Below are 23,859 nucleotides of genomic sequence, written 5' to 3'. Positions count from 1 at the left end.
AACCACCCAACAGGGGACCTAGTTTTACAAACAGATTGTCACTGGAATCTCAGGGGCATTCATACCCAATCCATTTTGTGTTCTGTGGTCAAGTTTAGAAAAAAAAAAAACACCCAACACTATTTGAACTTTTCTCCTCTGGATTTGAAGTGTAATAGGGTATCCTATTTCCTGTTGGCCAAGAATTTGAGAAGCTAAACTTATGTAGAAAATGAAAAACACAAAAACAAAAAACACTGCGCCAAATTTTCCAGAGGTGATTAATCTTTGTCCTGATTCCCTGACTTCATGACCACTTCTAAAATACTGCCTGGTCATGTTTTTTTGGCCAAAAATTGATTATGATGCTACTCATATATAGTAAGGGAACAGTGATTTTCACTTATAAGAATGTAATATTGGTGGTGTAATCACACATATAATACATATATGCATATTATTGATGCATATATGTATATGCACACATGCTCTACAGCTTATGCGTATGTGTACACATGTATATTATACATAATGTATGTGTACATATGGTATATACAGAGGTGGAAGATAAAGACCTGGATTCAAGTATTGTCTCCAACACTATTGACTATGTGCAAATCCCAACACAGTTTTCCCAGAAACATCGTCTCAGGATTATAAGTTAAAATGTCCATCCTCATTGTTGGAGAGAGTTTTACACACTGGGAATTCTCTACATGGAATTCTCCCCTCCAGATGTGAGAAAAGTAATAAAACTTGTATTCTAATGAGTGTTGTGTCCTTCAAAGTAATCCCCTTTGGAGACCATAACATATAATATAATGATACTTAGTTGCCCCCAAACATTATGTCACATTTTGTTATTCTGTATAGTGATAGACAAGCCATCTTTTGAGGGTTGGGTGGGCTTTAAAAAAAAAAAAAAAAAGACTAGTCACTTGTTAGCCAAGATGAGTTAGTAATATGGGTGACTTAAGCTGTAGAATGTTATCATTGGAGTAGATGTGTCCTACCACGTAAATGACTCATTTGCACATATATGTTCCAGTGTGTTTGTATATATAGGTGAACTATATGGCTCCACTAAGTTCCTCTGATGCTACCTGATAACGGGTTTGCCCTGGATTCTTACTGCAATGTAGTCTTACCAAGCACTTCTCTTAAAGAGCTCCCAGGGGTAAATTGGGTAAGCAGTAATCATATTTTATGGTTTCAACATTAATTGTATCATCTATGTGCACGGGACACAAAGGTACAAAAACTGTGACCTCTACTTTCAAGGAGTTTCTAGTTTGTTGATTTAAGAAACCAAGATGTGACCACTCTGAAGTCACATAGTGTTGGAGCTGGGACTGAAACTGAGGTCCGCCGACTCCTAAGACCAGTGTTCTTGCCATTACTTTGATCATCGCTCCATTAACAGACAGCAGTTCTTTCTCTGATTAGGTCTGCTCTGCAGCACTCTACTAGCTAGTTCAAATGGCAGATGAAAACCTAAATGGTGACCAGAGGAAATAGGATCAAGGGGAGGACTTTGCCTTATCGGGGATTATTATATTATTATAGATTATATGTATGTTATTATATATATCAGAGAATATTATGTTTTTATATCTCATCCCTGAGACAAAATACAAATAGACACACACACATACACATATATGTGTGTATATATACATGCATATACATAGTTTTGAACAACCAAAAAATAGGATATTATTATCCCTATCTTCCTGTTGAAAGATTGTAGTCTTTCACCATAGAGAACAAAAACCATCTTGATTAGTTGATTTCCACTGGTTACTTATAGGTTAACTACAGTCATGCTTTATTCCAGTGCCTACTCCCAAGCCATCTTGTAGTCAGTCTCAACAATGGACTTGCTGCTCTCATAGATACTCTATCTCCCCACCTCTTTCTTCTTCCCTCCTCAACCTCCTTCCCTGCCCTCTTTACCCAGGTTCTGGAACTCGTGATCAAATGAACTCTATCATTGTTCCTGGAAGAAATGTATCCATCTACTTCATCCCCACAGCTTTCAAATTACTTCTTCCTGATTGTTTTCCCCTTCTAGAATGTAAGCTTCTTGAGAGAAGGAGTCATGTCATAATTGTCTTCCACTAGAGGAAAAGGAACAAGCATTTTTAAGGACCTACTGTGTTCCAGGCACTGCACTAAGCATTTTTGCATGTCACATTGGTGGTTGATACTGACTTTTTTGAAGGATTTCAAGTGAATTTTTTTTTTTTCTTTTTACATAAAGAGCTGTGATCATTTCTTTTAATGTTAAGAAAAAAACAAAAGAAAAATCAGGCTATTTCCATATAAATGAAATAGAGAGAATTTTACCCACATGTTTATTTCCAAATAGAAATAGTAGAATAAATGATCCAAGAACTATTAGCGTTACCACTTGAGCAATGAATACTGAGCACCAAGATTATTAAGACCCAGCATCATACTTTGTCTCTGTCCATGGCTGTTCACCTGTACACATAGTGAAGTAACAGAAGGAGAAGGTATATAGGATAATAATTCATGTCTTTAGATGGTCTAATAGGATAGGCGCAGTTAGGTGATGCAATGGATAAAGTACTTCAGGATTCAGCAAGTGTCATCTGTGCTCATATCTGGCCTCAGGTATTCTGTGATCCTAGAAATAACAAATCACTCCAGTATTTTTGCCAAGAAAAGTCCAAATGGGGTCACAAAGCTTCGAACCCAACTGAAAGTAACTAAACAACAAGTTAGGAGACAGTACATCCTTGTCTCGGTCACAAGTTGTTTAATCTCTCTGAGTCTCACTTATTCCATCTCTGAGATGGGGATTATGTTTGCCATTATCTACTTCACAGTGGGTACTTGAGAACAAAATTAAATGTAAAATTAGCTTTGCAAAGGCTTTTATTTTTTAAAGCAGTATACAAAAGCATAATACTATACAGACCCAAGGAATGGAGAGTCACTCACTTGTTATGGAATTGAAGTTTATTCATTGAACAAATTACGGAGTTGAGATGCAGAGAATTCTTTTGTCATTTCCACTTGATGACAGTGATTGGGACAGAATATCAATGAGATGTGTCTGGACCCCCTCCCATCTTCCTTAGTGACTCCCAGTTCTCGCTGCCTGCCCTTGGCCTGTGAATAGCAGATACTGTTCTCAGAGCCTACAGAAGACAGATCTGTTTTCTAGAAAGGTGAGGTTCCCATTGTGGGCCAGTGGATGGACAGAAATGATTGCATCTGAGAGGTAAGTGTCATCTTCCCCACAGTGTGAACCTGTTTCATGAGTCCTCCCCGTCAGGGACCTTGTCAGTCCTCAGTCTTTCCCTGTGAATCCAGTTTTTCTCTTTCTATGGTAAATGAGATTATTGCTACCAAGACATGTCAGTTGTTTCTGCTGCTGGGAGCTTAGAACTGGAAGAAAATTCAAGAACCATCTGATCAAACCTTTCTTCCTTTAAGTGACTTTCTGAACAGGTAATAAGGGCAGAGCTGGGATTTGAATCCAGGCTCTCTGATGACAAATCTAACATTCTTTCCACTGCATTGTGAGGGTAGGGAAGACCTGTTACTTATAAGATTACTTAAATCCAGTAGAAGCTGGCAGTTCATGAAATTATTGATTGGGCCATAGATTTTCAGGTAAGATTCTGCTTTGGAAGACCAGTCAACAATCCTGAGGAGTGATTTTAAAAAAAGTTCTTTGGAGGGTTGAGGTGGGATGTAGCAGGGTTGTGGTTCAACAGGTCTTAAGGTGAGGGATAGTTGTTGGGATGGCCACAAGTCTAAGTAACAAAGAGGTACACCAGGGATCAATCAGTCATTTGGGGTTTTCCCTACGATTTGGCTAAAAAGATCTTGCCTACTTGTAAAAGTAGAAGACTGGGAGCTGGGAAATATTGGTCTGGTGGGATTCTATAACTTGGGTTGCCAATGTAGGCTTTGGTGCAGTTTGCAAAATTAACTCTAGAAGAGTCCTAACAATGTCACATTGCCATTGCTGTGCTTAACAGTGCTTTGTGTAGTAGGCAGTCAATATTCACTGCATGATTAACTATCTAAGGTGAGGAGTTCTTCCCTAGCTATTCTTTCAGCTCCACTTCAATGACCACTTCCTAAACCGATCCTTCTTTATAACGTGCTCCCTGGAATTTCTAGGCCTGTTTTAGAGAAGAAGGAAAGGGCTGGTGAATGGTCCCTGATTGGTGAGGGACATGAAAGGGACCGTGGTTCACACTGAATGAAGAATTCCTCTAAGGTACCAGCTAGAGGGACCACCTGGATCAAAGGTGAACGTAGAGGTTGCACAGGTAGGTGACTAAAAATCCCCAGAGTTGGCAGGAAGACCACAATGTTGCTGGGTATTACTACACTTAGAATGTGAGTATGCTGTGCTTGGCATCCAGGGATGGGGTTACTCTGGGTTCCCCCCTCAAGTGTGGGGAAGAGATGGCAAGAAGAATAGGTGTAATATATATTGCAAACAGCAACCTCCCAAGGAAGGCTGGTCTTGGTGAAGCAGGAACACCAGCACCTAGGGGAAAAAGAGACCTGAGTCCTGGGTGTTTCTTTTTAGGATCTGGATTGCGGTGACGGCCTGTTTGACCACGTTGGCGTTACTGTGGTTGCAGAGGCTCTCCAATGTGTCTTGGACTTTGGCTTCCTCCATTTGCTTTCTCAAATCACCTAGAGATATTAAAAAAATAAAATATCAATAAAGTGGATTCCTGGTATCCCTTTGGGTGGTGCCTAGGAACTAAGCACTCCTTTCTGATAGTAAATGTTGGTCAGTTTTACCTTTCCTACAAGAGTTAATCAGTCATTCTCATTAGCTAGAGAAATGTGGCTTTTATCAGACTAACAAATACTTATCAAAACTCCAAGATATGAAGAATACTTTTTTCCCCTGAGGTTTTGCTCCTCCATGTCTAGTCTAGTGTTCTGAATAGGGTGATCTCAAGAGAATATTTGGATCACTTGTAAATTGGGGCTACCAAAGTCTTCCTAGGTAGTGTTTTTCTCTCCAAACACCTGGTTCTGGGCCTTTTCTCCTCACTATTCATACTGCACTTCCATGGTCTAGTCCATCCTGAATTTTTAACCCTTTTGTTCCCTCTCTGGAATAGTTCATTGTGGACTTCTCTTCCTTGCCTTAGCCTTTTAGGTAAAAGCTGGATCTCAACACTCCAAGACCTCTCTTTCTCTCTCAGCCCTTCAGGTGATTGCTCTTAGTAGCAAAGTTGGATGCTAGAAAGAATGGTGTGGAATAATTTTGATCTTCAAGCAGAATTTTTCAAGTGTGGGGTTCCTTAGTTTTTCCAAATGACTTAAAGAGGCTTGGAGAACATTTTAGTTTAGTTGGGCTGTAGACAAAAAGCAGAAAGGGAGATAGATGAGAAAACCTAGAATCTCAGGCTAGAGGTTTGGTATTTTCAGAATTAGAAAAGGGAGCGCATATAGGTCTAATGGAAGTGTGGGTCAATTTCTAGTGAAAAGTCTTATGGTCTAAAGAGTGAACAATTACAAAGAAGTGAGGAGGGAAAATAGAAGAGAATAGAAAGGGAAAATGGGACAGGATTTTTGGGTTCCATTCTGAAGGCAAAGCACTAATGAGAAAATTGGGCAGAGGAATGACTTGGAGTCAGAACAGCACTGTCTTTCAGGGATGTTTGTCGTACACTCATTTCACAAGATCAAGTAGAGCACTCTTACAAGGGCTGCCACACAGCTGGAGTCTAGAAACCTGCTTTTCCCTTGTCTAGTCATGGGAAGGACCTGGGGATGAGCTATTTACCTGAACTCAGGAGGCTGCATAAGAGGCCCAGGGACTTGTACTTCACCTCTGGGCTTGTCATATCATCTTCAAGAAGCTTCTGTAAATTTGGAATCAATTTGGACTCTTTAAATGCATCTTTGATGATTTCTGCAGAAAAAGAGGTGACATGCTAAAAGTTTTTTGTAAAATACTTCTCTTTACTGTGACTGGCTGAACTGTCCTGGATCCTTGGGACTTAACCCAACCCACTTCTAGAGATGTTATAGGAAAGCCTGGGATCCATAGAAAACTTTCTTCCATTATCCCTCTCTCTCTAGCCTTATAAAGGGGTTCTTTTGTAAGTAATAGAAAGCCATTTCAAGGAAAAGCTTCCAGAATAGAAATTAATGGAAGCCCCAGCAGAAAACAAGAGGCCAAGAGAATTGGATGTCAGAGACTTTCATTTTAAAAACTGGGATTACAGATCAAGGATTGAGGGGCCAGGATGGCATACCAGAATTACATGTGATTTGGAATCTGATGATTTAGATTCAAATCTTGGCTTTGCTATTTATTCTCTCTCTGATTTTGTGCAAGTTAGGTGAATTCTTTCTGTCTCAGTTACCCTCTTTCTGTGAAAGGGGAGATGGTGTTAGACTTACTGACCTCAGGGACCCCTTCCAGTTCTAAATCTAGACATTTATGAGTTTATCTCAACCTAATCCCCTTCATTTTACAGATCACAAGCTGAAACCTGGAGAAATGACTTGCAAATTTGCCTAAGGAATAATTTCTGTGAATCCAGACCTAGAGTATTTTCTAGTTTACCAGGAAAAATTCAAAAATCAAAATTTTTAGAGGTTTATGGACTTTCTGCTGTTGTTACATGGGCAGTTGAGTTAATTTCTCATCCTTTCCTGCTTTTTTAGTTACCTTCCTCCCCCCCCCCCCCAGTGATTGACAGGCCACAGCTGGGAGCTCTTAACCCACATGCACATTGATGAACTACCTAAATTAATTGCTGAAGCAATGGCCAGTGCTATCAGAGCTTCATTCTGCATGATGGCGTGCTCACTGGTTGTCATGGAAACGAGGTGCTTCATTCCCTGGGCTTCCTGAATGGCTCTAACCACTTCCTGTTGGAAAAAGGACAGAAAAATGTTTGCCTCAGAATGTGCTGCAACCACAAGCTTCTTGGAGGAAGGGGAGTTGGAGGCAAATGACACAGAGAGAAGACCTGATAATAATAGCTATTGTATGTGATCTGGACCATGTGGAACCTCAGAGTTGGAAAGGGTCCTTAGAGCATCTGGTTCAGCTTTCTTCTCTAACATCTCTGACAGTGGCCGTGTAACCTGGGGGGGAGTGTGGGGATCATTTCATTCTATTGTTGGGATAGCTGTAGTGGTTTAAAAGGCTCTCCTATACTGATCCCAAAGCTGCCTCCCATCTGCCCACCAGTCTCAGTTCATAGGATCACAAAAGACATAGAAGTAGAATTAGAAAGAATCTTAGCAACTAGCTAGGACGGTTCCTCACTTTTTTTTAATAGATGAGGAAGTGGAACTCTATTCAGGGAGGTGAAGTGATGTACTCAAGAGTCAAAGACGTTGGGAATAAATGGCAGATCCAGGACTGAACATAGATTTCTGACTTGAAATCAAGTATTCTTCCTTCCCATCCATTTCATCCCAGAAGGAGACTTCAAACTTCAGTTTAGGTTATGGATTTAGAGCTGGGAAGCATCTCAGAAAGCATCTGGTCTAAATGCCTCCATTTTGTAGGTGAGAAAAAGGCAGAGTTTAAATGACATGTCCAAAGTCACACAGAAAGCATCAGACACAGGATTCTGATTCCAATTCTCCTGTTCATTTTGCCTGAATGCTAAAATATTCATGTAATTTAAAAAATATTCCCTGGCATGGCTGCTGTTAAATGGTATGGCTGTCACTGACCTGGTCAGGATGGCAGATAGAGCTTGTCCAGTGGCCTGGGGCATTAACTGTGAGTGTGAGTGGAGGTGCCAGAACACCTGGTGGTGGATCTAATAAAACTAATACTTCCACCTGACCACCATTCTTCAGGGTCTGGAGACATCTCCATAGCCCATCTGTCTAACCTAGTATTCATTTTCTGGAACAGACATGCCATTGGAGAAGATGGCTTAAGCTTATCATTCTCCAGTGGACATGTTCTAGATTGTCCACATAAAATGTGATACCCAGAACTGGACCCAGTACTCCTGATGTGGTATGAGAAGTGTATACACTTCCATTAGCATGACTCAGGATGTTCAGTTAGATTAGGCAAGTGTTCTCAAACTACGGCCCTCGGGCCAGATGTGGCCCACGGAGGACGTTTATGTGGCCCACCGGTTATGGCAAATGGGCTGAGGGGCGGAAACAGAGTGTGAGCTTTTGGTTTTACTATAGTCCGGCCCTCTAACAGTCTGAGGGACAGTGAACTGGCCCCCTATTTAAAAAATTTGAGGACCACTGGATTAGGGCTTCTTACCCCAAGGTCTACAAAATCTGTGCATATAAAGCAGGGGCTCCATAAACTTGTTCTTTAAATATTTGGATAGTCGAATTCAATAAAACTTGTATCATTTGGAATCTTATATATTTTATTTTATTCACTTAAGAATATTGTTATTGGGCAGCTAGTTGATGTAGTGGATAGAGCATCAGCCCTGAAGTCAGGAGGACCTGAGTTCAAATGTAGTTTCAACCACTTAACACTTCCTAGCTGGGTGACCCTAAGCAAGTCACTTAACCCCAATTGCCTCAGCAAAAAAAAAAAAAAAAAAAAAAATTATCATTCCCCTGTAAGGTGATCTCTTTAAGGGAAGGAATTGTCTTTTACCTCTTTTTTGTATCCCAGCTGTTTGGTGCATTTCATAAATAAATGTATGTGGACTCAATGACAGTTATTCCTTAGGCTTCACTAGAGATCCATGTTACAAAGATGGTTAAAAAACCCTGGATTAGATGATGATCAGAGAGCTCTTTATGGTTTGTAAAAGGTTCTACTACCAGCATGCTATTATTTGCTTCTCATAATAACTTTGTGAAGCAGTTACAGCAAATATGACTGTTCTTCTTTGACAGAAGAGAAAAATTGGATTTAAGGAGAGTATGTGACTTGCCCATGATCACACAGTAATTGTTAGATATGAAATTTGAAGCCCGGTCTCTGTCTCCAAAGCTAGAACTTGATTTACTACACTATGTCAAGGAAATATGGTACCAGAGATTCTCCTAATTAAGTCCCATCTTTAGTCCCTGCTCTCTTGAAATAGAGGGGCTACATAGGGTCCATAGTAAAAAATAAATAAAACTAAAACCAACTTCTGAGCTCAAGTGTTTCAAAAGCAGAATGATTTATATACCCAGGAGTCAGCGCACTCTGCAATGAAAGACAGTTGTGGCTTCCTGCCGATAGCATGCTTTAATTAAACATTTCCCTATCCCCAAGTATTTCCAGGATGCTTTGCAATAATTAATTAACTATTGACTTGAGCAGACCCAGCCTGTAGAACAATGATTAGTGCTTAACTTTCTTCCAAGTTGTGTCATCAATCCTCAGAAATGTCCCCAAGAGAAAAGGTTGGCGTGGAATCTTTGCCACTATTTGTAGGTGGGGAAACCTGAGGCACAAAAGGGACATATAACTTTCTACAGTAAGGAGGGTGGTAACTTGTAGAATGAAAGGATTGTATGTTGCATTGAAAGATAGAAAGATCTGGATTTGAATCCTGACTGATACTAGCTGACTCCAGGCAAGACCTTAGGCTCCCTGGTTCTTAGTTTCCTTATCCGTAAACAAGGGTCTTAGACCTCTAAGAGATGAGCTGGGTAAGGATGGAAGAGGAAAGTTATATTTGAATAAATCTAAAACTAGAATTTTTTTTCACCTAAAACATACTTTTTTGGGGGGAAGCAGCACTCAGAAGATCAGTGTAGCCCATATCCATTCAAGGGCTGGGAAAGAAAAGGAGTGTGGAAGAGGAGCTGTCCAGCAGCTGCATCATATTTGCTCACTGAGGTTGGGGAATGATGGTTACTAAGGGAGAAGGCAAAGGAGCTGTTTGGAGGAAAGGTGAACTCAACATCCCAAGTTAGTGGGCTTGAAGTGAAGCCTTCTTAGCCCCATGTTAATTATAGCTAGGATTATAGGCTTGGAACCTGAAGGGTTTCTAGAAATCTAGTTTAATCCCTTCATTTTGCATATAAAGAAGCTTGGAAGATAAGTTGAAAAAATGGGTGAGAAAATCAAAATGAGAAGATTCAGTAGGAATATAAATTTGTTTTCATTTATTGGAGGGCTGTCATCGGAAACAGGGATAATAGAATTGTACTCTATGCTTGGAAGGGACTTTGGAGTTAGAAGGCTATCCAGTGCAACATCCTCACTTTACAGATGAGGAAACAGGCCAGTGAGATAAAGTGATTGCCCAGAGTCACATAGATACTGAGCTTCAGAGGTGGGCTTTGGAGTCAGGTTCTACAGGATTACAAAGCCAATGTTCTTTCCTTGGTACCATTCTAGATTAGATTTGCTTTGTTTGGTCCAAGAGTTAAAAAAAGGAAATCTAAGCTTGATGCACAGGGGGACATTTCTGAGATCCTTTCCAAATTTGAAATTCTGTGTATTGCTATATTATATGTCCTCAGGGAAGTGAAGGATCCAGCATCCAACTAGAGCAGAAAGTCTTGATAACTCGTCAATAGAAAAATAGTTTTTGATTGGTCCCCCTCTCACCCCCCCTCCCCCATTTTGCCATTTTTTCTGGCTACCTCTCACCTGGGACTTGCTGTGTCTCAGCAGTGAAGCTAGTAGGCGGTTGGCTTCTCCCTGGACACCTGCATTTTCCTTGGCTTCACACCACTGCACTAGCCGGTTCAATAGAGCTGGGTCCTGCCCAAGACTTTCTGCGGCTTTCACTGGCAAAGCAAAGACTACAAGTTGTAGGTGACTCAGAGCACCAGGGACAGGCCAAGGATGAACTTGCCCAAAGCCACCCTTGGGGATGTACCCCAGGTGTTTTCGCGTCCCAGGCTACGGGTGTCCTCAAGCTTGGCAGGCAGTTCCTCCTCATGGGCCCAAAAGACAGAGCCAGGAGTTGCAGCCAGAGCTTCCCATTTGTGTTCCTGTTATTAAATAGAGGCCAAAAAACTTGCCTTTTCCTCTTTTTGCCCATTTTCCTCCCTTCCTTTCCTCTCATTCCCCCTCAATCAACCCCAGTGCTCATCTGCCAGACTAATGAATTTACACTAGATAATACAATTAACTAATTTAACAGGAACTTGTTAAGAGACACATGTACGGGGAAAATGTTAATGTTCCCCTGCCAAGCTAATTAAGGTCAATGGCTGCTCTGAGTAAGTAAAACATGAGGCAATTAAAGGTGGGAAGACTATTTGTTTCTTGCTGGGGTTGGAGAAGTCCAACTTTGAGATAGATCTTGGTGGCCCCTGAGAGTCTCCACTAAGACATAGTTGGTTTTGATAAAGTTTGGGAACATTTCCATGGGCTATTTTTGGGTGATCTTGAGATAGAGTATTATACCTTCAGTTTACAATTTCCCTAAGGGGTTGGCTGGCCTTAAATACTGAAGAAGGTCTAACATCTCTCCCTGTGGCCATATTAATGACACAGGCTTCTTAGACTGAGAGACAGTTTTAAGGCACTTGGAGATCTATGTTTCATTAATGCTTTCATAGCCCCATAAACCTTAACAAAAGAGGTCACTTGGTGACCTTGTGATGTAGAAAATTCCCAGCAAGAATAATCAGCTCAGGCTTGCATCCCTGACCCCTTAGTTTTGTTATCCCTTTTGATCCCTTTGGAATGGAGGGGAGCTGAGATTGCACTCTCCTTCCCTCCTGGTATCAGGTCAGGAGCCAGTGGAGCTCAGTTGCTCTCTACCTTGGCCATCCATCAACATTCGGAGTGTTCCTAGGAGTTTAAACTGCACTGGAGGCATCTCGGACCTCAGCAGCATCTGGATACGTTTGGCCACACCTTCTTCCAGCATCTGCACTTTGTTGATCACTGGAAAAGAGAATGGAAGGGAGAGATTGCAACATCCTCCCTTACTGCTTGAGACTCTTTAAACAGGACCTTCTGGGTCCTGTAGTTATCCATGGAAGCTGCTGTTGGCCTGCAGGGCTTGAAGCACAGTGATAAGGGGTAAGAATAGTGTTTAAATTAAAAAACCCTGATTAAGCTTCTGCTATGGGCCAAGCCAGCTAGGTGGTTCATTGGGAAAACACAGTGGAAAGGAACTGAGTTCAAATCCAGCCACAAACATTAGCTGTGTGACCCTGTACCAGTCACTTAACTTGTTTGCCTTCATCTTCTGGAGAGGAAATGGCCAACTTTTCTAGTGTTCGTGCCATGAAAACTCCAGATAGTCACGAAGAGTCAGATGTGACTAAAATGATTAAGCAACAACAGTGTGCCAGTCCCCTCGGCATAGAGATACAGCTGGGTTCAAGACAAAGGCTTGAAATAAGACCTGTACTGACTGTGATTCTGGACAGCTTGTCAAGGTCCAGGCAACTCTGATTATAAGGAGGCTCTCTGCATTGATAGAATTACAAGTTTAAAAAGGGGATTAGACTAGACACTGGCCTGAAAGCCTCTGCCCTTACGGAGCTTATATTCTATAGGAAGCAAACCAAGTAGGCTCAAATACATACATATTCCTCTTTTGTTGTGTTCAGTCATGTCTGGCTCTTTGTGACGTCATTTGGGATTTTCTTGGCAAAGATGCAGGAGCCATTTTGTCTTCTAGCTCAATTTACAGAAGAAACTTAGGTAGAGTTAAGTTACTTGTCCAGGGTTACACAGCTGCCAAGTGTCTGAGTCTGGATTCAAACTCAGGTTTTCTTTCTTCCAGGGCTGGTACGCTATCCACTGCACCATCTCTGTGTCTCATTCTGCCTCTGTGTTTGCCTATCTTTCCAATCTCTCTCTCTCTCTCTCCTCTCTCTCTCTCTCTCTCTCTCTCTCTCTCTCTCTCTCTCTCTCTCTCTCTCTCTCTCTCTCTCTCTCTCTCCTTCCCTCCCTCCCTCCCCCTCTCTCTCCCTCTCTCTCATGTACATACACACACAATGGAGAATATTCTGTCTCTGTCTCCTTCCCTCCTTCCCTTCCTTTCCCCTTCTCTCTTTGTCTTCTTTGTCTCTCTCTCTCTCTCCCTCTTTCTTTTTTCCCCTCTCTCTCATTTCCTCTTTCCCTCCCCCCCTCCCTCTCTCTGTCTCTCTCTTACAGACTTGTTCTTTTAATGGAATGCTTCAATTACGCGTTTTATGAAGGCTACACACACACACACACACACACACACACACACACACACACTTTGGGATTGGGAGAGCACCAAAAGCTAGAGGGATCAGAAAGGTCTTATGTACAAGGGAGGGTGTACTCAAGCCTTCAAAGGAACAAGGTTTCCAAGAAGCCATAGGGAGGAAGAAAAGCATCCTGGGACTGAGGAACAGCTTGCAAAATCCTTTCCATATGTTATCATTTGATCTTCATAACAACCCTTTGAAGTGGATGCTATCATCAGCCACATTTTACAGGTGAGGAAACTAAGGCACACAGTGGTTAATTGTCTTGCCACTTTGAAGTAGTATTTGAACTCAGGTCTTCCTGACTCCAAATACATCATTCTATTGTGTCACCTAGCTGTCTAGACATTCAGAATGTTGAGATGGAAAGAAAGCAAACATCTTACAGATAAGGATTGGGACGTCAGAGATGTATCTGGTGTAGGCCACAGCCATACAGAAAGGAGTGGCAGGGATGGGATATCTCCGTTCCTCTGTGCCCCATCAATATTGTGAGTTCTCTGAGCAAAGGGCCTACTTTCCAGCTCTCCCTTACCCACCCCAGGGCTGTCTCCAGTCCTGATCTCTATCTGGCCACTGGACCCTAATGGCTCCTGGGGGGGGGGGAGAGTGTGGCAGGTGACCCTGCCCAGCCCTCCCTCCCTTAACTCCAGCTCACTTGCCTGCCATGGCGTCACCTCTCTGAGGTTGTGGTGCTCCTTGAGAACAAAGGACAACTAGCACAGTGAATCTGGCTGCCTGCCTCTGAGAGCTCTTTCTGGCCCCATTCTTAGAGTCCCTATTGTCCTGAGCCCAGGTGTTTCCTTCCTGGACGCCCCATGTCCTTTTCCTGGGGAGTTTCTCTCCTGGGAATTCTCAGATCCCATGGCTGATGGAGGAGCCCAGGCCAATCACTAATGATCTTCGGTCCTTGGGGACCACAGCTGGAACTGAGTTCCCTCTGTTGCAGCCCAGAGTCTCTAGGTGGCTGCCCTGGACTGCTCACTGGCATTGATCAATTAAAAGCACTTTTTGTGGGCTTCTGTCAATCTCCAAATGTATTTAATTGATTTAATTTTATTCTCAGCTCAAGTCTCTTTCAGTGTTCAGCTTTTATCTCTTTCCCTTTCAAAGCAGGGTTGGGGTATGGGGGAGGCAGTGCAGATTCAAAGCCTAAGGCTGAAGCCAGGGCCCAGCAGGGGCTCTCCTACTGACACTTTCCCTGGTTTTGATGTTTGCTGTTGAGGTGAAGCCCAGGAAGGTAGCCCAGGCTTCTGGGGTTGGGGATGGTGAAATAGCCTTCCTTTCCTCCTTCCCTCCCTCCCTTCCTACTCTTCTAAGTGACTCACAGCGGTTGTGTTGGTCTGTTTCTTTTTTGAAATTTCCAGGTCCTGTAATTATTTTTTCCCAGGCTTCCTTTGGAAATGGAGAGATTTCTGTTCCCTCCCTTCCTTTCCCTCTGTCCCTCTGCTGGCTGTCTTTCTGTGTCCTGCCTGGGGGTGGGGTGAGGGGGTGGGAGGGATGTGTAAGTGGAACACAAAAATCTTTCTCTCCTTCCAGAGTGTCCCAGCCGTTCTCTGAACCCTGGAGCCTCTCACCTACCCATGGTCCTCTAGAGGACCGAGTATGGCTATTTGCCAAATGCTCCTTCAGAGCATCTGCCTAATATTATTGCCAGTCATTCTCCCCACTTCCCCTCTTACACTCACGCTTGTTGGCTTCCTACTGCCTATTGAACAAAGTTCAAACTCTTGACATTCAGGATATTCGGTGCCCTCTGCCAACTAGTACCTCTCATACACTCCATGCTTGAGTACTTACTTCCCTGGGCACACCCCTGACATTTCTTTGCCTCCTTACCTTTGCTCATACTGTTTGCTGTGCTCCTATTCATATCAGCCTCTTGAATCCTAACTTTTATCGAAGGCCCAGCCCAGTTGATACTTTGGGAAATCTTCCCTGATCTATCCATTCCTGCTTCAGAATTTGCATAGCGTTACTATGCAGACTCCTTTCAAATTATAGCTACACAGTATGCCATGGACCCCTTTTTGTAAGCTCTGAGAGCAAGAACAGTGTTCTTCCCCAAAACTTAAGTCTCCCCCATTGGCTACCCCAGCGCCCCTTAATACATGGGGTACATATCAAGTATTGATTGAAGTGAAAATTGTTGAAACTGGAGTGCTTTCCTGTGGGAGAGGTGTGTAAGAGTGTCAGGACCTTTGTTCTGTCATTTAAAGCAAGGGACTGCCTCCACTCCTTCCCAACAGAGGCAGGCAGCTGCGGACCCCTGGGAGCCAGGAAGCCTGGGTTCTAGTGCTGGCTCTGCTGTGTATTGGGGACGTCACTTAAATCTCTTTGGAAGCAGCTGTTTCTTTCTCATCTCTTAACACAGACAATCAAAGCTGTCCAAACCAGCCCACAGGCCTGCAGCGAGGACCTCAAGAGACGGTGGGTGGGGAAATCGCTTTGGAAACATCTGAAGAACTATATGCATAAATGAGATGGGGACTGTTTCTGTGTAGCCTATTAATGTGGAAGGATAGTTCCAGGACTCATCAAATAGAATGATTTTTATAAAGTACTCAGCATGATGGCTGGTACATAGTGGGCCTTTAATTAATGCTTTCTTTTCCTCCCTCCCTCCATCACCTGGGGAGGGGCGGCTTGGCTTATAGAGTAGAGCCCTGGACATGGGATTTGAGAGGAACTCAATTCTAATCCTGCCTTAGATACTTAGGTGCTTTGGGATGCTCGGCAAGTCACTCAACACTCCTTATCTAGTTTCTCATGCTCTAAAATGAGGATGCTTCCCTTACCTATCTCACGGAAATATTAAGGGGAAGTGTGATGTAAATCTTAAGTGACTATATTAACAGTATAGCTGTAGGGTATATATGTGTGTGTGTGTGTGTGTGTGTGTGTGTGTGTGTGTGTGTAACTGAGGCATTTGAGGTTTATAACTATAATTGTCCCTTCACTTCATGACTTTTCCCATTTGATTTCAATATAGCATTGGTGGTTATAAGAAATTAAATGGACATTTTTGGCATTTTGTGGAAGCCTCAGATGACATGAGAAGGCTAGTAGCAGTCACAGAGTCTAAGACTAAATACTTAACCCAAATTTCACAATAAGGCACTGTCAACATTCTATAAAAGAAAAATACAGATTTTTCTGGTTTGAAGGAAGGGTCAAATTTTTTTACATGGATTTTCCAGATCAGGGGATATTATGCCTCTAATCCCCATGAATGTAAATGTTTAATCACAGACCCATTCAAAGAAAGGAAAGAGTCTTTAGAATCTAAACCCTTCATTTGATGGGGAAATTGGAGGAAGAGGGTCAAGGAAGCTCTAAGGGAGGGAGGTTTGGGTCTAAAGGGCCTAGAAGCTGGCCAGAATTTGGATTTCCTCCGGCTTGTCCTTGCTAAAATAGGGGGTTTGGAATACCATTCTTTAGATGTGGTCTGAACAAGGAAGACTCCAGTAAGACCACCTGCTGGTTCCTGGAGATTGCACTTCTCCTCAGACAGCTGGAGATTACATGAGATTTCTTAGCTGTTATATCATGCTCATGGGGAATTGGGGATTGCTAGCTTCTCTGCCGTTATAACCAGAAGGTTGGCCCAGAGGCAGGTGTTCCTCACTCTCACCATTCCCTTTGAAAGTAAAAAGATCTAATTTCTCTTATTTTGGGTGAAGGAGAAATAGTTACAGGACTTGAGTTTAAATCCTTTCTCTGACATTACCAGAACTTAGGGTAGGAATTTGATTTCCCTGAGTGTCCTTATCTGTGAAATGAGGGTACATAGCCCCCCCAAGGTGCCTGCAGAGTGTCTGGATCTATAACTTTAGATGAGGTGCTTGTTTTTCCATGGCTTCCTTGCCATTATCTCTTTGAAGCCAGAAAAAAAGATTTAATTGTTATTACTTTACCAGTATTTCCCCCTTTTTGCCAAAACACTTAATAAGTGGATTACGAAATACATTCTTGGGAAGAAAGGAGGGACAGAGAGAGTAAGAGAGACAAAGAAGGGAAAACAAGTGAGGTCATAAAATTCTTCCATTAGAGATTCATTCCTTTGGGCTATATATAAACATTCCTGGGGGTAATATAGTATACACTTTTATCAATTTTTATCTCGTCTGAAATAAACTCTGATGCTGCTGCTGATGTTATATTATCATCACCATGATATAATACTTTCATGTGAATACACAAGAGATTGAAAGACTTACATTGAAGTCCTGCCTCAGACACTAAATAGTTGTGTGATCTCGGATAATTCACCTCTCCTAGCCTTATTTTCCTCATCTGTAAAATGGAGAGGGGAGGTAATCATAGCATCTCCACATTTGTGAAGTGATTTGCAAATCTTAGAGCCTTATATAAATTCTAGTTACTATTAAAGCATTTGATTCTCATAACACTCCTAGGAAGGAGATGTTATATGGTAATTTTATTCTGATTTGCAACCGTGAATCCCAGTCTATTTGTCTTTGATTATTCCATGTGGTGTAGGTGTATGTCTACGAGTTTCATCTCTACTGGTTCGAATGTCAGAAACCACTGAGGGGCAAGGAAAGGGTCCTTACCAGGGATGGCGAGGTTACGAAGGGCACTCAGGGCTGCATGCTGTACCGTCACATCACCATTGTCCACGTGTCTTTCCAGGACATCGAGGAGCTGATGTACAACACCCAGTTGTACCATCTTCACACAGTTGCTGTCTGCAAGAGGGGAGGAGATAATACGACTCAGTCAATCAATTAACATTTATTAAAGTTCTATCAAGTACCAGGCACTATACCATTCCTGCTTCAGAATTTGCATAGCATTATTATGTAGACACCTTGCAAATTATAGCTACACTGGTATGTCATGTACCCCTTTTTGTAAACTCTGTGAGAGCACGGACAGTGTCTTCCCTAAAAATTGTGCCTCTCCCATTGGCTATCCCAGTGCCCCTTAATACATGAGGCATATATTAAGTGTTGGTTGAAGGGATACAAAAAGAGGCAAAAGACAGTGCCCTGGGTCCTCAAGGACTTCACAATCTAATGAGGGAGACAATAATCAAACAAATATGTACAAACAAGCTATCTATAAGACAAATAGGAAATAAGAAGGGAAGCACTAGAACTAAGAGAGTTAAGGAAAGGTTTCCTTATAGAAGATGATGAATTATCTCCTTATATCCTTTTCTTTTTTCCTATTAGACACAATAGTCAAATTTAACAAATATTTATTAACTTCTCCCTTTTCTTAGACACAGCACACAGTGCTAAGTGTTGAGAGAGAGAGAAAAATTGGGTAAGATATCCCCACCCTTATGAAGTTTATACTTTAGTAAGGGATTTCATGACAAGGAACCATCATCCTTTTACTTTAGACATTCTACCTTCTCTTAGGGATGCTTCAGGGAGCATGATTCTCTAGTCACTTAATGGCTATTTTCTTACCTTGATAACTATGCTATCACTATATCCTCAGCTCCCCTTCTCCCCCATCCCTTACTTATCTTAGCCTTCAGTTCCTTCATCTGTATCATGGGGAAAATAAGTCAGACTTCTAAGTCTTTCCCAGCTCTGTTGTCTTTTACTTTTTACTCTGTCACAAGTACCAAATAATCCTCAAGTGTAGCTCTACCCTACTACTTTTCTGCCCAAGAAATATCATTGGCTAACTATTGCCCCTGGGATCAAAAATGAGCTCCTCTGTTTGGCATTGGTGCAGTGTATAGCTCAGGGTCCCAGAAGTTTATTAGCTGTGTGACCCTGGGCACCCCTCCCTTCTTACCTCTTCCTCTTAAAAACCCCAGTTTACTTCAAGACAACTCAAGGACCATCTCCTTCAAGAGATCACTGGTATTCTATCCTAATCATTCTTTACTTTTAAAAAATATACCTTATGTATACTAACCTGTGAACATTTATCCTTTGAACAGAATAAATGCTCCTTGAGAGAAGGGGGTGTTCTCACTTTTTTATTTGTATTCCTAGTAACTGGTGCAATTCCAGACACTTAGTAGGCCCTCAATAAATGTTTATGAACTTATAAGCCCTTTTCCTTGGAGCCTATAGGTCAGGGAGTTTTGGGGCAGACTTACCATTTCTGGCAAAGTTGGCGACTGCCAGGGCGCCAGTCAGCTGCAGCTGGATATTGGAGGACAAAAGCCAGCTGCTGATCCTCTGGTAGATGAGGCCGGTTCCATTAGCAAACAGTTTCTGCATAGACTCATCTACAAAGGAAAGAGGTAACAGAGAGAAGGAGATGTAGGAGCTGCAGCCAGCACTGACTACTCACAGGCCAGAAGGTCCCAGGGATGGGGAAGGGCCTGGTCTCATGGTATACATTTTCAGATTGAGGGGGTGTAGCAAGGGGAGGAGGCACAAGGGTTTCTATCAAGGGATAGGCCTTTTCTCCCTTGACCATCACTGTTCCCAGAAATTGCCTATCAGTATCTCCACTTCCTATCTGCTTACTTTAACAATTATATTTATGTAAATGTTGTTTTGTAAACTTACTATTGAAAATTAAAACAACTGCTTAAAAAACTATTTCTATGTAAACTGATGATAATTTCAGTGAATAAAATATCACAACAGTTATCCAAATGCTGTCTCTAAGTCTTCAACAGGACTCTTAGTTTGGTGACTGATTCTCATTCACTTTTTCCTTTTTAAAAAAAAAAATCAATTTTCAGATCCATATTTTCTTCCTTATCTTTTTCTCTCAACCCATCAAGAAGGAAAGCAGAACAAAACTTATTATAATATGTGTACAAATTCCCATTGCTTTCTCTCATTTACCAAGCCAGAGGAGGGTTATCAATACTACCTTATGGATCCAATAAAGTATCTTAATTCTCTATCAAGGATTGATTGCCTAAGACAAAGCAAAAAATGTGTTGATACTACTAGAGGTCTATATATTTAGGAAACACTAATCTGATGGAAGTATTCTGACCAGAGAGCTAGAAGATATAGGATACTTAATTCTAGTTCTGCCACAAACCTACCCAATGCCTCGGCAAATTATATTTATTTCTTAGGTCTCCCTGTCTGCATCTGACAAAGGGGCATGCTATCTGTTCTCCTTCCCTCTCAGATATTTTGTGATGACCAGAGAGATCATGGATGCTTTCAAGAGTTGAAAGTACCATACAAACACAAGATGAATTTATTACTGTTATTAAAATGACTAAGACTCTGGAAGGTGTTTGAAAATTTCTGAGAAAATTTCTGGGTAATTTAACAATTTTATTAACTACATCTAGAAAGCAGTCATCAAAACAGGCTATTGTTCCCCTCGATGAACAAAGACTGAACCTGTGAATCTTCAATATTTATAGTCTTTTGTAAAGAGGGTATGTCTGAGGTTGGAAATCAATTAACAAGAAATGAATAAATTTATATTCTAACAAGAGAGTGCTTTATTCCACTGAAGGTCTTGAGGTACATGGCACTGAGCACTCAAGTCTTTGTTGGAGAGCTTTATCAATATCTATAGCCTTCCTGGCTGGGTAAGTCTTGTCCAATCAACAAAGGTTGATATCTGGATATGGAAGAAGAAAACCTTTCAGTCCTAATTCAATAATTGGCTATTAATAGATGAAAGAAATACTAATTTCTCTCAAAGGTTATAAAGAAAGAGCAAAAGTAGAAGACACATTGTGTTGAGTGATGGGAGACAATCTTAATGTAGCCAAGATAGCAGCATTCTCCCTCCCAGGACAAAGAGAATTGGAATGAACAGCCGAATGAAGGCATAGGTTTAGAACGCTGGGGCCCATGGGCAAGGGATATTACAGAGTCATAGAATGTCAGAGTTGAAGGAGTTCTTAGGGGTCATTTAGTAAATCAATGGATAAAGTCAGGACTGGAACCTAGATCTCTTAACCCCCATGGTTCCTTCCATCATAGTACATTAAAAACAAACAAACAAACAAATAATCGTTTTTTCCAATTACATGTAAAGACAATTTTAATATTCTTTTTTTTTTTTCCTGAGTCAATTGGGGTTAAGTGACTTGCCCAGGGTCACACAGCCAGGAAGTGTTAAGTATCTAAGACCAGATTTGAACTCAATCCTCCTGACTTCAGAGCTGGTGCTCTATCCACTGTGCCGCTAGCTCCCAACATTCAGTTTTAAATAAAATTTTGACTTCCAATTTTTTCCCTCTCCCTACACTCATCCTTCCCTAAAATGGCAAGTAATTTGATATAGGTTATATAAGTGCAATCATGTAAAACCTATTTCCGTATTAATCATATGATATCACACAACTTTTTGTTCGCTTTCAATGGAAGTCAGATTATTTGCTTTAGTAGACAGACAATAACTAAATCGTTTAGCAAGGTAAATGGGGAAGGTTTTTGCCATGAGTCTGTAGAGATAAGCCCATAAGTGGTTTATTCCTTGCTGTTGGTGATGCTCTGTTCCATTTCCATTAGTAATCTTATCCAGACCTCATCCAGCTGAGGAGACTCTCATCTTAGTGGAAAGCAAAAGACATGTGGATCCAAGGATAATAAGAGATTTTTCTGCTCTGTGGCACTGGGTTTAAGTACAGTGAATCCTGAAATATCCCTAGAACAATATTAGTCAGACTCATCATTTTCTTCAGGTTGGGGGAAAATCAGAGCTAGAGGAGGTATTGGAGCTATCCAATATATATATATATATATTTTTTTTTTGATAAAACTATGAAATCATGAAAGTTTTTGTTAAGCTCTTCCCCTTCCAACTTGGAATTTTCTCAGACCCCAATCTTTCCTACTAAGAAAGTCAGGGATCTGATAAGTTTGTTCACATTGAGATATAAGGATTTAAAATGTGTATTGTTTTTGTTAAGGGAAGGAGCCTGGAAAAGGTCATAGACTAGATAGAGTAATATTGAACCCAAAGGAATAAATTTCTAATTGTAGAAATTCAGGTTTCATGCTCCACCCTGAGTAGGAAGACTATAGAAGGGGAAAGGGGGAATTCTTTTCAAGGTTGCCCCTGCCTAAAGCAGCTAGCTTGCAATCAAACTTGAGAAGAGCCTAGCAGTGGGAGCTTTATGAATTCTGTTGTGTTTGAATATGTATTGGGAGAGGAATAATCTGCAGTCCTCCGGAGTGGAATCTGATCCAGAAACAGAGCAGAGTTTACAAGGTGACATGTGTGCCATGAGCAGATGGTTTCTTCCAACTCCGGCTTCAGGTGGGGAGGGTGTGGTGTGGAAGCCTGGGCTCCTGTTCCACAAGCCTGCATCTGGCTGCATCCCTTACCTCCCAGGAGTAGAGAGATGACAAGGTCTGAGATGCTCTTTATGATGCCTGCAGCCTCACCCTCTGGGCTGTCCTGGACCCTCTGCAGGATCTCCACGAGGGCACTTTGAACATCTGCATCTACCAGCTGCATTTTCAGGGAATCTGTAGAGGTCATACAAGGTTTTATTTGGGAATGTCAGGAGTGGGGGGAAGAGAGGGGAAGAAGGGGAGAGAGGAAGGGGGAGAGGAAAGAGATACAATTGGGAGGATTCAGACATCCAGAGGACTTCTTGGCTGGCTGGCAGGGTAATGGGGATAATTAGGAACAAAGCAAGTGGCGTATCTGAGGACTTCCTTTCTTAGGAACTTCAAAGTTCAGTTTCACTTCTTTCTTTCCTCATAAAAGTACTGCCTTAAAATCTACTATACTTAGTATAACTTGATACTCTAGATCCTATGATTTGCATCCTGCTATCATAAACTTAAAAATATTTTAATAACATATTTCAGTATATTTGGTTATCTTTTAAATCCTACATATTTTATTTTATTCATTGAAAAACATTATTCTGGGAAGGGTTCTGTAGGTTTCCTTAGAGAGGTAAGTTAGGTCCATGACTCAAGACAGATTTAAAAACCCTCTTATAATACACTACAAAGTTCAACATGAAAAAAATAGGAACATATATAGATAATTGGTAGAACTGAAATTTTTTTTGGGGGGGGGAGGATGGTGTCATATATATAGTAGTATTTTAATCTCTCATCAGTATTCCTCTATCATGGTTATTCCCCATGGAATTTGGATTTACATCCTGGACCTCATAGCTCTTCTCCGGATAGTCATAGCCATACATTGATATTCTGGGTCTTACCATTCTCTGCCAATAACTGTAGGATCTCAGTGACTATCTCCAATCTCTCCTGATTCTCAGCCCTCCTTAATTGCCTTACCAGCGCCTCTGCCACATTGGTCTTGCTGAGGGCTTCTTTAGCTGTGTCTATGAAGAGAAAATGGAGAGTGACTAGTGAGCCCATTTCATGAGCCACGGATATGAAACACATCCCAATAATACTACATTACAAGATCAGAATCTGGTCTCCTGAGTCGATTCCAGGATTCTTCTAGCCCTAAAATCTATTACTGACGAAGACCTTCTGATATCTTCCAGAGGGTTAACTAGAGTTAGGTAACATGGGGAGCTGCCTAGAGCATAATGCAAGGCTGTCTAAAAGTGACACACAGAATTTATCTTATTTTTTGTTTATGTCTTTTGTTTTTGAGTACATTTCTTACCAGATACATCTCTCCCCTTTTCCACCCAGAGTCAGACTAACAAAAGATCCATTAAAATTATGTTTTATAAATTCACAAGAGGCAATAGGCATAATAATAGAGAAGTGGCCTTGAAACTAGGAATATTTGGTTCTAGTCCTGCCTCTGACACATGCTGGTTGTGTAACTATAGAAAAGTCACTTAGCCTCAGTGTTCAGGGAATATCTATAGCTACAACAAGA

The 23,859-nt window shown here is 41.5% G+C and overlaps 1 protein-coding gene across 1 annotated transcript in view; it reads right to left on the bottom strand.

The window, feature by feature from the left end:
* Positions 1-4,447: 4,447 nt before the first annotated feature.
* LOC141558851 (rap1 GTPase-GDP dissociation stimulator 1-like) overlaps positions 4,448-23,859 on the bottom strand; it is a 71,854-nt gene continuing 52,442 nt past the window's right edge. Inside the window, exons 8-16 of the mRNA XM_074296652.1 lie at positions 23,216-23,341; positions 22,359-22,502; positions 19,193-19,324; positions 17,679-17,813; positions 11,672-11,797; positions 10,547-10,686; positions 6,750-6,876; positions 5,780-5,908; positions 4,448-4,671 (exon numbers count right to left, since the gene is read on the bottom strand). Of these exons, the coding sequence (XP_074152753.1) occupies positions 4,520-4,671; positions 5,780-5,908; positions 6,750-6,876; positions 10,547-10,686; positions 11,672-11,797; positions 17,679-17,813; positions 19,193-19,324; positions 22,359-22,502; positions 23,216-23,341 (1,211 nt within the window). The 3' untranslated portion in view covers positions 4,448-4,519. The remainder of the gene's footprint in view (positions 4,672-5,779; positions 5,909-6,749; positions 6,877-10,546; positions 10,687-11,671; positions 11,798-17,678; positions 17,814-19,192; positions 19,325-22,358; positions 22,503-23,215; positions 23,342-23,859) is intronic.

This window comes from Sminthopsis crassicaudata, chromosome 2, assembly GCF_048593235.1.
Source record: "Sminthopsis crassicaudata isolate SCR6 chromosome 2, ASM4859323v1, whole genome shotgun sequence".
Lineage (NCBI taxonomy): Eukaryota > Metazoa > Chordata > Mammalia > Dasyuromorphia > Dasyuridae > Sminthopsis > Sminthopsis crassicaudata.
Note: the sequence above shows the minus strand (reverse complement) of the source record. Positions and strands in the feature narration are given on the sequence as shown.